This window comes from Pelodiscus sinensis, chromosome 1, assembly GCF_052426305.1.
Source record: "Pelodiscus sinensis isolate ZL-2025 chromosome 1, ASM5242630v1, whole genome shotgun sequence".
NCBI classification, from domain to species: domain Eukaryota; kingdom Metazoa; phylum Chordata; order Testudines; family Trionychidae; genus Pelodiscus; species Pelodiscus sinensis.
The window spans coordinates 141,755,067-141,769,899 of record NC_143052.1 but is presented as its reverse complement, the minus strand read 5'-3'; the positions used below and the strand labels follow the sequence as shown (position 1 = coordinate 141,769,899).

The 14,833-nt window shown below is 46.3% G+C and overlaps 1 protein-coding gene across 1 annotated transcript in view; it reads left to right on the top strand.

The window, feature by feature from the left end:
* The window catches only part of LOC102447214 (transient receptor potential cation channel subfamily V member 6), a 51,416-nt gene that overhangs the window by 24,878 nt on the left and 11,705 nt on the right, over positions 1 to 14,833 (top strand). Inside the window, exons 7-12 of the mRNA XM_006111851.4 lie at positions 862 to 1,008; positions 10,911 to 11,123; positions 11,885 to 11,971; positions 12,893 to 12,969; positions 13,304 to 13,469; positions 13,800 to 13,866. Of these exons, the coding sequence (XP_006111913.1) occupies positions 862 to 1,008; positions 10,911 to 11,123; positions 11,885 to 11,971; positions 12,893 to 12,969; positions 13,304 to 13,469; positions 13,800 to 13,866 (757 nt within the window). The remainder of the gene's footprint in view (positions 1 to 861; positions 1,009 to 10,910; positions 11,124 to 11,884; positions 11,972 to 12,892; positions 12,970 to 13,303; positions 13,470 to 13,799; positions 13,867 to 14,833) is intronic.

Genomic DNA, 14,833 nt, shown 5'->3' with positions numbered 1-14,833 from the left:
AAAATGGCCACCACATTTTGCAAAGTCAGCACTTTTTCGACAAAAAGTGGCAGTCTAGAGGGAGATTTGCCGAGAAAGAAAGCCTTTTTTGACGGATCCCTTATGCCTTCTGAAAGGAGGTTTTCAGGATCTGTCGAAAAAGGCTTTCTTTCTCAATAGATGGGGAGAGAAAAATTTACAGCAGCTAGCTAGACTAAGCCATATGTCCATTAATCCTACTAGAGGGCATCAACTGATGATCAGAAAGGGATTAGAAGGAAAGTCCCTCCGACTGGAATACTGAATTTCTAGGCACATGAAAGTACACAGATGGAAATATTGGGGCTTAATTCCTCTCTCCGGAATATTTGCTATTGGTCACCGCATTAGGCAAGGGATTAGGCTGAGTGTCCATTCATGTCCAGAATGGCACCCTGTGTCATCTTAGATATGTGCAAAATATTTGTGACGAAGGGTGAAACTGGTAGAACTTGTGGGGAAGGAGAAGGGTTAATTAACACAACCCCCTCCCTACACACACACACATTTTCTTATAAATGAGCACATTTTACCCCCAAATTTCCTTTTTTTGTAATTTTTATTTTTGCTTGAAGGTGCTAAAAAGATACCTTCTGAATGAGGACAGGCTTCAGCACTGGGTGTGGGACAGATGGTTGGATGTAGAGTTTATTAATGAAGTAACAACCATTTTGTCACTGTTACAGAAGCAAAAACCTTTGAAAGCTAAGAAAAATGCAAAAAGACCCAGTACCAAATTTTAGCCCAGAACTTGTTTGAACCCATTTGGCATATGTGTAGTGTGAGCTGCACAAGTCCTTGGGCATTGATTGACTTCCCATTGTCCCTTTTTTTGTTCCTCAGATGTTTCAGCACCTCATGCAGAAGCGAAAGCACACTTTGTGGTCCTTTGGCCCTGTGACCTCTGTTCTCTATGACCTTACAGAAATTGACTCCTGGGGTGAAGACCAATCCTTCCTGGAACTTGTTGTCTCAACCAAGAAGAGAGAGGTATCCTGGGAGGGGAGAAGGGAGCGCAGAGTCTATGTGCAGAAAGGCTTTTTTATGACAACAGAAATCCAACTGGATATTGCTAGTTCTGCTATTCTATATAATGCACACAACCTGCTGCTACTTGCCTGCTTGAGACAGGGACCAAATGAAATGCAAAAAATCTTTTGTGATACAGTGAATATTTCTCTACATAGCAGTTAAATCAAAGACTTGCAGTTTGAGAGATTGCTTGAAAGAATGTAGTTTAAGGCCCTGTGCCATGTTCAATATGCTCAAAACTGCTACAGGAGGTGATGTAGTAGACTCAGCAAAGGTGCTCTCTAATTCTGTAGTCCCAAAGACACAATAAATAGGAAGTATTCTGTGCTGCTATAATGCTCCTGGGGTGTTGTAAGGTTTTCCTTACAGTTATTCAGGAGTTTTGAGATCCTGGGCTGGAAGGCACTTTAGAAATGCCAAGTTTTATTACTATGTTCCTCGTTAACTAACATTCCAAACTATCTTCTGAAACAAAAATGTGTAAAACTCTTCCAGGTTTGACACTGGGGAAAAAAGGATACCCTCCAACAACAGGTTTATTTACAGAGAAAACACAGAAATCTTGAAGGCTTATTTAGGGTACGTCTATACTGCGGCGCTTTTTCAGGATACTTTTGGTATCCCAAAATAGCTATTCTGTGTCTTTGAAACAAAAAGGAGTAACATTAGTTTGAACCAAGGGGTCTGATTTAAACTAATGCATCCCGGAGCGCACTTCCTGGTTTGAATCAGCTGGCAAGCGGAATAGTGTGCGGGCGAGATTATGCTAATGAAGCGCGGGATATTTAAATCCCCATTTCATTAGCAATTTCGGTCGGCTACATTTGCATCCCTAGTTCGAACTAGGGAGCAAGTGTAGACGTACCCTTAGTGTTGCTCTGGACAACGCACCACGCCTCCGAAACATACAACAGCACTGATTTCACATTGGAAGTGAAAATACGTAGTTTGGTTCTTGTTGAAATGGCTCTTGTACCCCAGACTGATCGTAGTATGGCAAAGGCTTGTTTCGCCTTTCGTATTCTTGCACTGATATCCTCTTCAGTTCCCCTATTCTTGCTGATAACACTCTCCAAGTATACAAACTGATCTACCTCTTGCACTGCTTTTCCTTCAGTTGTAATTTCACCTTCTTGTCTGTTGTTAATGTGCATCAACTTGGTCTTCTCTTGACTAATTTTGAGACGCACTCACTCAGCTGTTTCCTGTAGCATCTGTCTTCTCTCGCATATGCTCTAATTTGTCTGCAAGCAGGGCTAAGTCATCTGCAAACTCTAGATCTTCAAGTTTCCTAGTTTGAGTCCATTGGAGTCCCCTTCCTGAGTCAGCATATGCTGTTTTTGTGACCCAGTCTAGGACAATCAGGAAGAGTAATGGAGAAAGAAGGCAGCCTTGGCGTACACCTATTGTGATCTGTTGTGGACGATTCATGATGCCACAAGCTAAATAAAATCCAAATATTTTCCGAAATAGAGGAAAACATGATAGGCTCACACTGTGCAATAAATCCCAAAAACTGAAAAATGAGATTTTTGACAGAATCTACACTAACAGATTGGCCCTTCTTTTTCCATCCCATGGGCACATGGATCATACTATTAAAATATCACTTGCCATTCACACTCTTCTGTAATTTACACAACCACTTTTGATCAGCTGTAACTCCATTATTGTAAGTTATTTATATTGCAATAATATCTAGAGTGTCCAGCTGATATCAGGGCCTGATTGTGCTAGGCACTGTGAAAATACATACTAAGCAATTATTTGTGTCCTTTTACACTCTAAAAAGACAAAAAAGAGGAGAAATGTTTATGTCTGGGAACTAAGGCACGGAAAGCTGATAGGCAAAATTTACAAAAAATACTTAAATCCCATTTGAAAATGTTCCTTAGGCTCTTAAATCACTTCAGTGCTTTTAACAGTTTTGCACAGAGTGCATTGCCCATGGTCACAGAGGAAGTCAGTAGCAGAATCTGCACTGAGACTGAAATCAGTGGGCTATAAACATCAGTTGAGTTACTTTTGCTTTACATTGGTGTCAGAGAAGGATCAGGCCATGGGTAGGAAATAGACGAGTCAGAAGCTAAATCTCCTCATCTTCAACTCATTTATATTCATTTAGGTTCAGCTCTGTATTAGGCTCACAGAATCTTCACTTCTACTACCACTACAAGACTAGTTCAATCTCAGTAATACACCTAACATCATTTTAGGCAATCAGAGAATTTTAAAAAAGCTTATTATGGATTGTTGTCAAGACTAAAGCCTATATTCAGATGAATTATTGTAATCTGTTTATGGGATAGAAATTATTCTGTGTACTGAGGCTACACTGCTATTTAAATTCACACTAGCCTGATGACAGCTAGTGTGAGTACATGTACGCAAACAGGGGAATCACATGCCTAGCTTAGAGTGTAGACGCATCCTTAAAGTTCCCTTGTGACCTTTGATCTACTTTTGTTGAGTGCACGGGACAGGTACAGGGTTCACATACCCAATTAGTGCTTTGTATATTGATAGCCCAGCCTCCCACTCACTAGCTCACTTTCTAGACACGCCCTTAGACTCACACCTACTTACCAGGATGCAGCTTACTTATGAACACCCCACTCACAGTACCCATCAGGTCCAAGAGAGTCTCAGCTGGAGTGATGTAATGGCTTGGAACAATAGAGCAGCAAGAGAAAAAAAATCCTAGGGTATTGGAAGAGTATGTAGTTTAAGGCTACATCCACACTACAGCGGGGAACCATGCTCTGAGATCAATCCACCAGCAGTCGATTTAGCAGGTTTAGTGAAGACCCACCAAATTAATCACAGATCACTCCCCCATTGACCCCATTACTGTACCCCAGATTAAAAGAATAATGGAGGTTAAATGTAGAATTTCTTCCATCATCCCTTCACTCTGTAGACCACTCAGTAACTCCACTTAATGTACACTGACTACAGCTATATCTTTCACATAACTGAAGTTGGGTAGCTTGGGTCAGCTTTCTGTAGTAGTATAGATATAGGTTTAAGTAACTCTTAGCCCTTAATTTAATTTATATCTTTTTCCTGCTTCCAAGTACATCGTCAGCCCAGATTTGGACTCTGTACACCTGTGAATAGATGTAGGGCAGTCTGATCTGAGTGGAAGAATATCTACTGTATACTTTTGAGTTTCGCTCCATATGTCTCCAAGAGTCTCATACAAAAATCTCAGGCTTAGAACAAACATCTGACTTGGTAGAGCTCAGGGGTCAGCAAAGTACAGCATGTGTGCCATAAGTGGTAAGCAAGATGATTTGCAGTGGCACACACAGTGAATGGGCTACCCCTCGCTCCTTCCCACCTGCAATGGGCAGTCTGTGCTGGTGATCCAGCATTATGCCCCCTGCAAGATTGAAGCCAGTGACGGCTTCCTGGTGAGGGGAGATCCGACTTGAGAGGAAGTGTGTGCACAGTGCTCCTCCCCCCTCCACAGCAATGTGCGCACTGCCTTCTCCATCCTACCTTCCCCAGGGTATGTCTACACTACCCCGCTAGTTCGAACTAGCGGGGTAGTGTAGACATACCCCCAGTGCTCTGGGGAGGTGGAACACGAGAGCTGCATAGCCTCCCATTGCCTGGGAGCCCAGGGTAGGAGCATAGGCGTGCGCACGGGGTGTACCGGGAGTGCCCAGGCACACTCTAATGTCTCGGGCTGGCTAGCCTGAGCCATTTTTGCGCCCTGGGCCCCACCCAGCCCAGCAACACCGCACGGCCCAGCAGCACCGTGCGGCCCAGCAGCACGATGCGGCGCCCCTGAGGCGCCCGGGAACGCCCCTACCCAGCACGGCGCAGTGCCCTTGAGGGTAGTGAGGGGATGGGCATCAAGGAAAAAAGGGCAAAGGGGGCAGGGGCAGTGAGGAAAGGGGGAGGCACCAGGAGACTGCAGGGGTAAGGGAATGTGCAGGTGCCAGGGGATTCTGGGGGGTGAAGCAGAATGGCAGACACCTGCAGGGGAGGGACCAGCACCAGAGGAGAGAGGTGAGGGAGGTGTTAGATGAAGGGATGAGGAGGGGTAGCTCACATGATCAGAGTGGCGCTACTGGAGGAGTGGGCACAGGGGGGAGACAAGGGCTGGTGGAGGGGGGCAGGTCTCAGGAAGGCTGAGGGCATTGAGAAGGGCAGGAGTCAGGACAGCAGAGGAGGGTGAGGAGTCGGGGGGCAGCAGGCACCAGGGGAGTCGATGGAGCAAGGGGAGGAGACATGGCAGCAGAGGGGAAAGGTAGATATTGATTAATAACTTGGGTGCCACAATGGCACATCCAAACAAGCCACATGAATTCAGCACTGGTGCACAACACAAAATTCATTCTGCTCATGGGAGGAAACTCTTAGAGGGAACACGCCCCCTCCCCCAGCCTCTCCACCCCCTCATTAATGTCACACACATTGGATTAATGCAATTGCAGGATAGTTGCATGGGGGGAGAGCTTGGTGGGGACTAATCCCTATGGCTGTGTCTAGACTGACAAGTTTTTCCGCAAAAGCACTGACTTCCTACTGTAAGAAATCAGTGCTTCTTGCGGAAATACTATGCTGCTCCCGTTCGGGCAAAAGTCCTTTTGTGTAAAGCTTTTGCACAAAAGGGCCAGTGTAGACAGCTCAGATTTGTTTTGCACAAAAAAGCCCCGATCGCGAAAATGGCGATCGGGTCTTTTTTGCGCAAAAGTGCATCTAGATTGGCCACGGATGCTTTTGCGCAAAAGCGCTTTTGCAGAAAAGCATCCATGACAACTAGACGCTCTTTTCCGCAAATGCTTTTAACGGAAAAGTTTTCAAATATGCAAATATAATATTTTATTGCCAGTCTAGACATAGCCTATTGGTAGGAGGATGGTGGGAAAAGTCCTTGCATCGGGGGTCACATAACACTTTTTACTTTTGGTCATGTGCCCATCTTGCCCAGAGAGGGTTACCTCCAGGGGCATGGCTAATGGGGGTCAGGGGCGTGGTTAGCAGGGGTCAGGGGTGTGGCTAATGGGGGGGTCAAAGTGCATTTTTAAAAAATTATTTGGGTGCACACCCTAATGAAATGTGCTGCACACGCCTATGGGTAGGAGACCAAGTGGGGCGCATGGTGGAGAAAGTCTCTCCCCCGCCTCAGGAGAGCAGCGTGGCCCAGGACAGGAAGGTACGCTGCGGCATGCCACTTCTGAAAGGTTGCTGGCCCCCGCTGAAGCAAATAGGTATCAGCACTAAATGGACAACAAATATACAGATTATTTCAAATATGCAAATATAATATTTTATTGACCTGAGATCCCTATTTGCTGTCCATTGAGGAGTAAATTTGGAATTTTACTTCTTGCCCCTAAAAATATCTAATATCATGGACTTCTATATTCCAGATGTATTTAGGTCTCATGATCCTAAATCTCTACCAATTATAGGATCACTTAAAGACCTTTCTAGAACAATAACAAACGTCATTGTCTTGCTGTCTCTGCAAGCAACTGTCATAATTCAGGCTAATGCTAAATGCGTTAGAAATCTGCCTTCATCTTCCTCTCTGGAGAAAGAACTCATTCACCTTGAGAGGCAAACTTACTGTGAACTCTTGGAAACATAAATTGTTTGCCAGGGAGGAGCTTGTTAACCTTGCCAATTCTTTTTGAGAGCAAACAAACACATTCTCTGAGGCTTATTTATTTTATATGTGAATAACTTTCAAATGAGACCACACCATATGCTGACTTTTACTGAAGCAGTATGCTGCTGGCTTTGACTCTTGTCTTAGCATATTATGACTGATGTCTATATAAACCATTTCTCTGATGTCTATATAAAAAATTGATCCACCATAAACATACCATAAACATACCAACTATTTACCAAATTCTGCCTTGAATACATGGGCGTACCTTCTACTCAAGTCAGTGGGAATTACATCACATATGGGAGAGCAAAACTGAGCCCCAAGACCCATCTGGAGTAAACCAGCATAATGCCATTTACCTCAGGTGAACTAGTCTGATTTACACCTCCTGAAGATCAGGCTCTGCATCTCTACAATGATGTGATTGAAGAGAACTAGCCTCAGTCACTCTTTTGGCTTTTTTTCCAGTTCAAATATATAAAATATCTCCTTTCTATGGGCCATATCTATGAAGTCAAGAGAGTATGTCTGTAGCTTTCTTTCAAAACTTTTAACAAAATTCTACAGCAGGGACACAATTCTCTATTAAATATTATATATTGGTAAAGAAATTCTGTAGAACATGTCTCATTGGGTATGTCTACACTACAGCGCTAATTCGAACTAATGCTAACTAATTAGTTAATTCGAACTAAGCTAATTCGAACTAATGCATCCAGACTAAAAAACTAGTTCAAATTAGCGTTTTGCTAATTCGAACTAGCATGTCCACACAGAGTGGACCCTGAACCGGGGTTAAGGATGGCCGGAAGCAGTGCCGGCAGGGCATCAGATGAGGACTTAGAGCGTGGAGCTGCTGTCTCAGGCTAGCCGAGGGCTGTGCTTAAAGGGACCCGACCCCCACCTCGGACAGACAGTTCTCAGGGGTGCCCCACTTGCAAAGCAGTCCTGGCTTGGATTGCCAGGAGTACCCACACTGGGAACATCACAGCACTCGGCCATCAGACCGGCTGCACTTGCCGCAGGCTGCCATCTGGGGAGAGGGGGCAATTGGGGGGCTGCAGGAGAGGTTCCACCCCCAGAAGCCCACAGAGCCAGTCCAGTCCTCCCCATCGGGGGCTCGTACCCCATTCCTCCCTCACCTCCTTCCACTTTCCCCTCTCTAGCCCCCCTTCCTGATGTACAAAATAAAGGACAATTGTGTTCAAAAATAGAATCTCTCTTTATTGAACAAAACTAGGGGAGACTGGGAAAAGGAGGTGGGAGAGGGGAAGAGAGAGGCTGGGAGAGGGGAGGGCAACTAAAATGATCAGGGGTTTGGAACAGGTCCCATATGAAGAGAGGCTAAAGAGACTGGGACTTTTCAGCTTAGAAAAGAGGAGACGGAGGGGGGATATGATAGAGGTCTATAAAAGCATGAGTGGTGTGGAGAGGGTGCATAAAGAAAAGTTCTTCATTAGTTCCCGTAATAGAAGGACTAGAGAACACCAAAGGAAAGGAATGGGTAGCAGGCTTCAAATGAATAACAGAAAGTTCTTCTTCACAAAGCAAATAGTCAACCTGTAGAACTCCTTGCTGCAGGAGGCTGTGAAGGCTACAACTAGAACAGAGTTTAAAGAGAAGTGAGATCAATTCATGGAGGTTGGGTCCATGGAGTGGTATTAGCCAGGGGGTAGGAATGGTGTCCCTGCCCGAAGTTTGTGGAAGGCTGGAGAGAGATGGCACGAGACAAATAGCTTGGTCACTGTCGTCGGTCCATCCCCTCCAGGGTCCCTACGGTTGGCCGCTGTCGGCAGACAGGCTACTGGGCTAGATGGACCTTTGGTCTGACCCAGTACGGCCATTCTAAGCTCAGGGCTCAGGGTCGGGGGTCTCACTGGACCACCTTGATTTTCATGCAAACCTGCTCCTGGGTGGCCAGGCTGGCAGCTCTCCTGCCCTAGACGGCCACTTTCCTGTGTCTAGTGCAGAGGTCGTGGACAAGGTCCACGATGTCTGCACCGGAGCAGGCGGGTGCCTACCTCTTGCGGTCCCGGGCAAGCTCCCGGGAGCCGCCAGCCTGGTCCCGGGAAGAGGGGGAGGGCTGGGGGGCTCGAGCCGTGCCAGGTGCAGGGTCTGCTGACTGGGTGCTGGCAGGCTTGCACCTGGCACGGGCACCGCAGCCAGCCCGTGCCCCTTTAAGGGGTCTGGGGCCGGGAGGGGGGCAATAGAGTTTCCCTGGTGTTGGCCAGAGTGGCCACCAGGGAAAGCTGGAGAGGGCTAGCCTCCCACTAGTTCGAATTAAGGGGCTACAAACCTCTTAATTCGAACTAGTAAGTTCAAACTAGGCTTAGTCCTCGTAGAATGAGGTTTACCTAGTTCGAACTAAGCGCTCCGCTAGTTCAAATTAAGTTCGAACTAGCGGAGCGCTAGTGTAGTGCCTATCAAAGTTAATTCGAACTAACCTCTGTTAGTTCGAATTAACTTTGTAGTGTAGACATAACCATTCTCTGTTAAAGAAATATTTCTATAGAATCCTATTGCCTTTTAAATTCTGTGGGCTTTTTCCATAAGAGTTTATACTAGAATGTTCCTATGAAAGAACTATCTATAATTCAGAATCTTTGCAAAATGATGTGTGTTTCTCATTCATTATTGAAAAGCTGTAATTGATTTTCTCACTCTGTTCCTATGGCAGATCTATGAACATTTTTCTCAGTTTTGTAATTGACTCATAGGTGCATTATTGTTGCTATGGAAAAAAATCTCACATATGAAAACTAAAAAAAAAAGTGCAGTGTTATTTTTACTATATCATTTAAAACGTCAATAAAAAGATTGTCATGCACTTACAGGGTTATGTATTATCTATGAACTCCATGACTGGTGACAAACAAGCCAAACCCTTTATAAAGTTATCACTTGTTTCTCTTATTTTTTCTGAACTTTTTTTGTTTTGCTGTGTTTCCCAGTCAGCTGTCTTCCAACCCTCTCCCTTTCTTCTCCTAAATGGCTTAATGCCAACAAAACTTTTGATGAAAGGACTTTAGAAACCTACTAAGGAAAGACTCAGATCTGCTACTTTGCAGGGGAAGTTCATTCAGTGGGAACTACTGGAAATTCTGTTCATGAAATCCTAAAAATGCAAGGAAAACAAGAGGGAGTGAATATAATCATAATATATTATTTCCATTTCCCCATGCCTCAGCCCCTCATACACTCTTCAAAGATATTGCAGGAATGCCTTTTTGAAGTGTTATTTTAAATGGTTCGAAAGACAGAGCTGCCATCATTATTTCTTCGAGTCAGCTACCTTACATTCAGATGGATTCTTCCCCAGTAGCAAATGTTGAGTGATGAGCAGAGTCAATTCGATATAGAATCCAATGTTCTGTTTTGCAGATCTTTTCTCTAATGGCTGGGCAGTATTTGTCAGTGGAAGGATGTGGAGGGGAGTGGGGGGGAGAGGAGGGGAGGCTGTCTCTTATATAATACTGGTTACTTTTAGCTCTAATTGAGCCAGTTTTCAAAATAACTTCCAATTACAGGAAAAGAAGATTCACAAACTTGAATTAGTTTTGTGCACTCTATGAATCTCCAGAACAGTTCACAAGGTTCAAAAACCATTGACATTGTGAGGTTAGCTCATCCCTATTGTATACACATCCTAAAGTGTGTAAAATGACTCATAAAAGGTAGAGATTATTCTAGATGGAGGAGATCATAAAAATGAGATTTATTACTTGTTTTCAAGAATACGGGTGCTTTTCTGCAGTGTTTTACATCCCCACTGATGTTATAAGGGTCATTCAATCACTAGAGGAATATACCCACCTCTGAGCTAGAACCCAATAGCAATTTAGTAGAGCAGAGAACTACATCAGAATATTAAGTGTGGAGTTGCAGACTAGTCCTCATGTTTCCATCATCTCCAACACACAACATATGCACCCTCTCACTCTCCTTCCCTCTTTCCCTCTTCATGATAAAACCAGAGTGCTGGAGTGATCCCTGTTTTCTTAGCATTGGTTCAACAGTACTTTGGCCAGCTGGACTAAAGCAAACTGATCTAAGAATTTGCTTGTATATGAAATAAATGTAGTGTTCTCATGCTGCAATGCCTTTGGAGAAATTAGCTTGTGTTAATGTCCTCCCAGGAACTCATGCAGAGTGCCCCTAAACCAGAGTCTCTCGCAGCTAATAAGTGATCTCTCTCTCTCTCTCTCTCTCTCTCTCTCTCTCTCAGGCCCGTCAGATTCTAGACCTCACACCTGTGAAGGAGCTAGTGAGCCTGAAGTGGAATATGTATGGACGTCCCTATTTCTGTTTCCTGGCCTTGTTCTATGTGTTGTACATGATTTGCTTCACCATGTGCTGTGTCTACAGACCTCTGAAGGCTCGGTCAGAAAACAAAACGAATGACAGAGACAATACCATCTATGTTCAGAAGATGCTGCAGGTGCATTGTGTGCAGGGACTGGAGGATCATGGGTGGGCTTGGGGATAAGGATATTAAATTGCATTTAATCAGCTAATCGAGTAGTCAATTAGTCAAGGAGGTTCAGGGGGTAGCCGAGTTAGTCTGTTACAGAAAAAAACAGCAAGCAAATGGTCTGGTAGCACTTTATAGACTAATAAAAGTCTATCTGAAGAAGTGGGCTGTGCCCATGAAAGTTCATGATACCATCTACATGTTTTGTTAGTCTAAAAAGTGCTACTTTATTTGCTTGCTGGTTTTTTTTTCAATAAAGGAGGAAACTGCTGAAGCACCGCCTGGCTCTTACTATATTTAAAAGGCAGAGGTGTAGCAGGGGACTGGGTGCAAGCCGGGACAGCTGAGTCCTGGCTCACACGCAATCCCACGCTGTGCCCCTGCGCCCCTGCAGAGACAGTGCTGGGGGGGAACCAGCTTTTATGCTGATTTAAGCATAGACTTATCGAGTAGTTGTCTTCTTGACTAGTTGCTTACATCCCTAGTTGAGGGCACTAATCCAACTTATTGGAGAAATCTTGCTGGCTCCTCAGTGGCTACAGATGTGCCTTTTTTCATTTCCTCACTCCATACTCTTTCTCAGGGGTGGGGTGGGGATACAGTTGGGGAAATCCTCTGTGTCCTGGTGGCTCAGTTGCTCAAGTTGAGCCTGCATGGCTCTTGTGGTCTCTCCGGGTACTATAGTGTTTCCCTACACCAATCAGTACCCTCTCTGTTTCCCCTTTCAGGAATCCTATGTGATATATGAGGATGAGCTTAGGCTGGTCGGGGAGCTGATCACAGTTATTGGAGCTGTAGTGATATTGATCCTGGAGGTAAGGGCAACAGTCTGAACCACACAGCCCTGTATTCTAATCAAGAGAACTCTTATTAAGCTAAGTAGAGACTGGCATGTGTTGGCCACTCTGTACCTCAGTGCCTCCGTCTGATCCCATAGTGCCTCCGCTGTGCTACCAGAAGAGCCATCTCTCAAACTGAGTTTGTGACCACTTATCACTAAGGTTTTCAGGCACGTTATAGAAATGTTAGGGTGTTGGCCCCCCATCTTGGCCAAATATATCTCCACCTGGGTCTGGAATGTTTGTGTAGTGCCCTGTGCTCCTAAACAGATTCCATGTTCCTGCCCAAATATGTCTGCTTTTCAGCACTGAATATCCACCACAATTGGAGATTAATTTTAAATTAGTGGATCAGTGGTCCCCAACCATTTGAGGTTGCTGTGTGCCAGGGGGCGTAGCCATTCGCCCGCCGGGTGCCACAGGGCGGGGACACTTGCGCGCCCGGGGGCGGGGCCCCCCCTTATGCGCCTGGGGGTGGGCCCCCCCCCATAGTCGCGCGCCCGGGAGCGGGCCCCCCCCATAGCCGCATGCCCGGGGCCGGCGCTCCCCCTCCCCCCCAAGCGCCGCGCGCCCAGGGCCGGCACACCCTGAAAGCGCCGCGTGCTCGGGGCCGGCGCTCCCCCCATGCGCCGCACACGCAGAGCGCGGGCGGCCAATCCGCGGCGCTCCCCGTGCACCATGCGCCCGGGGCCGGCTCTGGCACCGCGCATGTGCCATGTGCCTGGGGCCAGGCCAGCCCTGAGCACTTGGTGGGCACACACAAATGCCCCCGCGGGTGCCATGTTGGGGACCACTGCTGTGATGAACAGAACTCTTTGTAAATTGGGAATGATCATTCTGATCATTTCCTTGGGTTAACCCAACTGACCCTTAAACTTAACAGCGTGTTCCTCTTAGATTCCAGATATACTTCGAGTTGGAGCCACCAAGTATTTTGGACAAACCATCCTTGGAGGACCATTCCACGTCATTATGTGAGCCTCCACATTGCCAAATCTCATTAATAATTTGTCTCTCATTTTCTGTCTCACTTCTCTTTACCGTGTCATTATACCTGCCCTCTCCCCTTTTCTGGGTGTTGTTTCTCTTGGCTTTTTTCTCTTTCTAAATAGTATGTGTGCATGAAAGACACACACAGAGAAAGATACTTGGCAGCCTAGGAAGTGAGCAAGCACAGAGGAGCATAAAGATATATTGCCAATTTCCATCTACATGTGGGACAGAGTGTACCTGTTGGTGAATTGAAAGGAATGAAGGATGATGAGATTCCTATGCTGATCATTCTGGCTCTCCCTCTTCCTCTCACAGCATCACCTATGCCTGTATGATCCTGGTGACCATGGTGATGCGTCTTACCAGCACCACTGGAGAGGTGGTCCCCATGTCCTTCGCCCTGGTGCTGGGCTGGTGCAACGTCATGTACTTCGCACGAGGCTTTCAGATGCTGGGACCCTTCACCATCATGATTCAGAAGGTAAGGACAATAAAGTCTTGTTACACAGAGACTGATCCCACTACACATGTCCACACAGGGGAAATCAGAAGAACAGACTTCCTCTAAACGTATCTGTATTATATCATGGGAATGAAGCCTTTTCTGTAACAGGAATAACTCAGGTCTTGTCAGTAGGGGCAAGATGCATGCCTTTTCCACTGGACAGAGGTGTTAGCCATAAGGATTTTCTGATGCTCTTTTCTTAACGTCAGACATATTTCGTATTGAACACTGAGAAGGGGAAAAGGTCCTTGGGTTAGTGGGAAAGTCAGGATTCATGGAGCCTATCCTTGTCTCTTTACTCTGCAGATGATATTTGGAGACCTCATGCGCTTCTGTTGGCTCATGGCAGTGGTGATACTTGGCTTTTCATCAGGTGAGATCATACACCAGGTTATGTAACATCTTCTGCTTCTCCATGTCTCATCTGGGTAATTCAGCCTAGCATCAGCTTGCCCTCTCTGAGTGAGCCAGCTAGGGTTATGACAACACATGGCTTCCATTTCTACTCCTGAGAGAATTCTGTGCCACTAGTCCTGTGCAAAATTAACGTCCAACATCAAATTCTTTACTTTCCTTCAGAAAAATGACTTTCTGATGGGGAAGCATAGGGAAAATGCAAGAGTGGCCATGAGTCCCTCCCTAGTAGTACAGGCACATTGTTTTGGGTGCCCAGAGCAGCCAGTGGTAAGATAAATCATTGTGGGGGCCTTGGGGCTGGAAACACTCAAGTGAATGCCAGGTCATACTCCTTCCCAACTCCCATGCATCCATATTCAGACCCCCCCAAACCTTCACCCCCTGCATCTGGAGCCCCCCTGTTTCCTGTGCTTAGACCCGCCCCATTGATCACCACCCTCCCACACCTGGCAGTTGGGACACCCCAACCTGTTACTCCTAGCCTGCTAGTCCCAGCTGGGCTGGGGTGGGGGGAGGAGACTATTCCCCTTGCATGGAGCAGCCAGTCCCAGAGACCCATTCCAAGAAACATCCCACAGCCCTGCTCCCCCACCCACTTCCTGCTCCCATCACTCCTCAGCCACCAGGGAATGGCTCTTTGCAAGGAGAGCAGCTTCCTCATCCATCCCACACTTATGCATTCAGCCCCACCCAAACCCAGACCTCCCTGCTGAGCCTCAACCTGAAACCCGGAGCCCGTCCCTGTGAAGCCTCTGCACCCACCTCCCCACCCTGCCAACTGTCACTGCCTCTCACTCCACACCAAGCCCAAACTCCCCCTGTGAAGTCCCTCCTCCTTGCAAACCCCCAAACCCAAATCAAACCTCACTGACCCCCACACCTGGTGTTCCTCTGCCACGCCCCATCCACCCACATCTGGACCC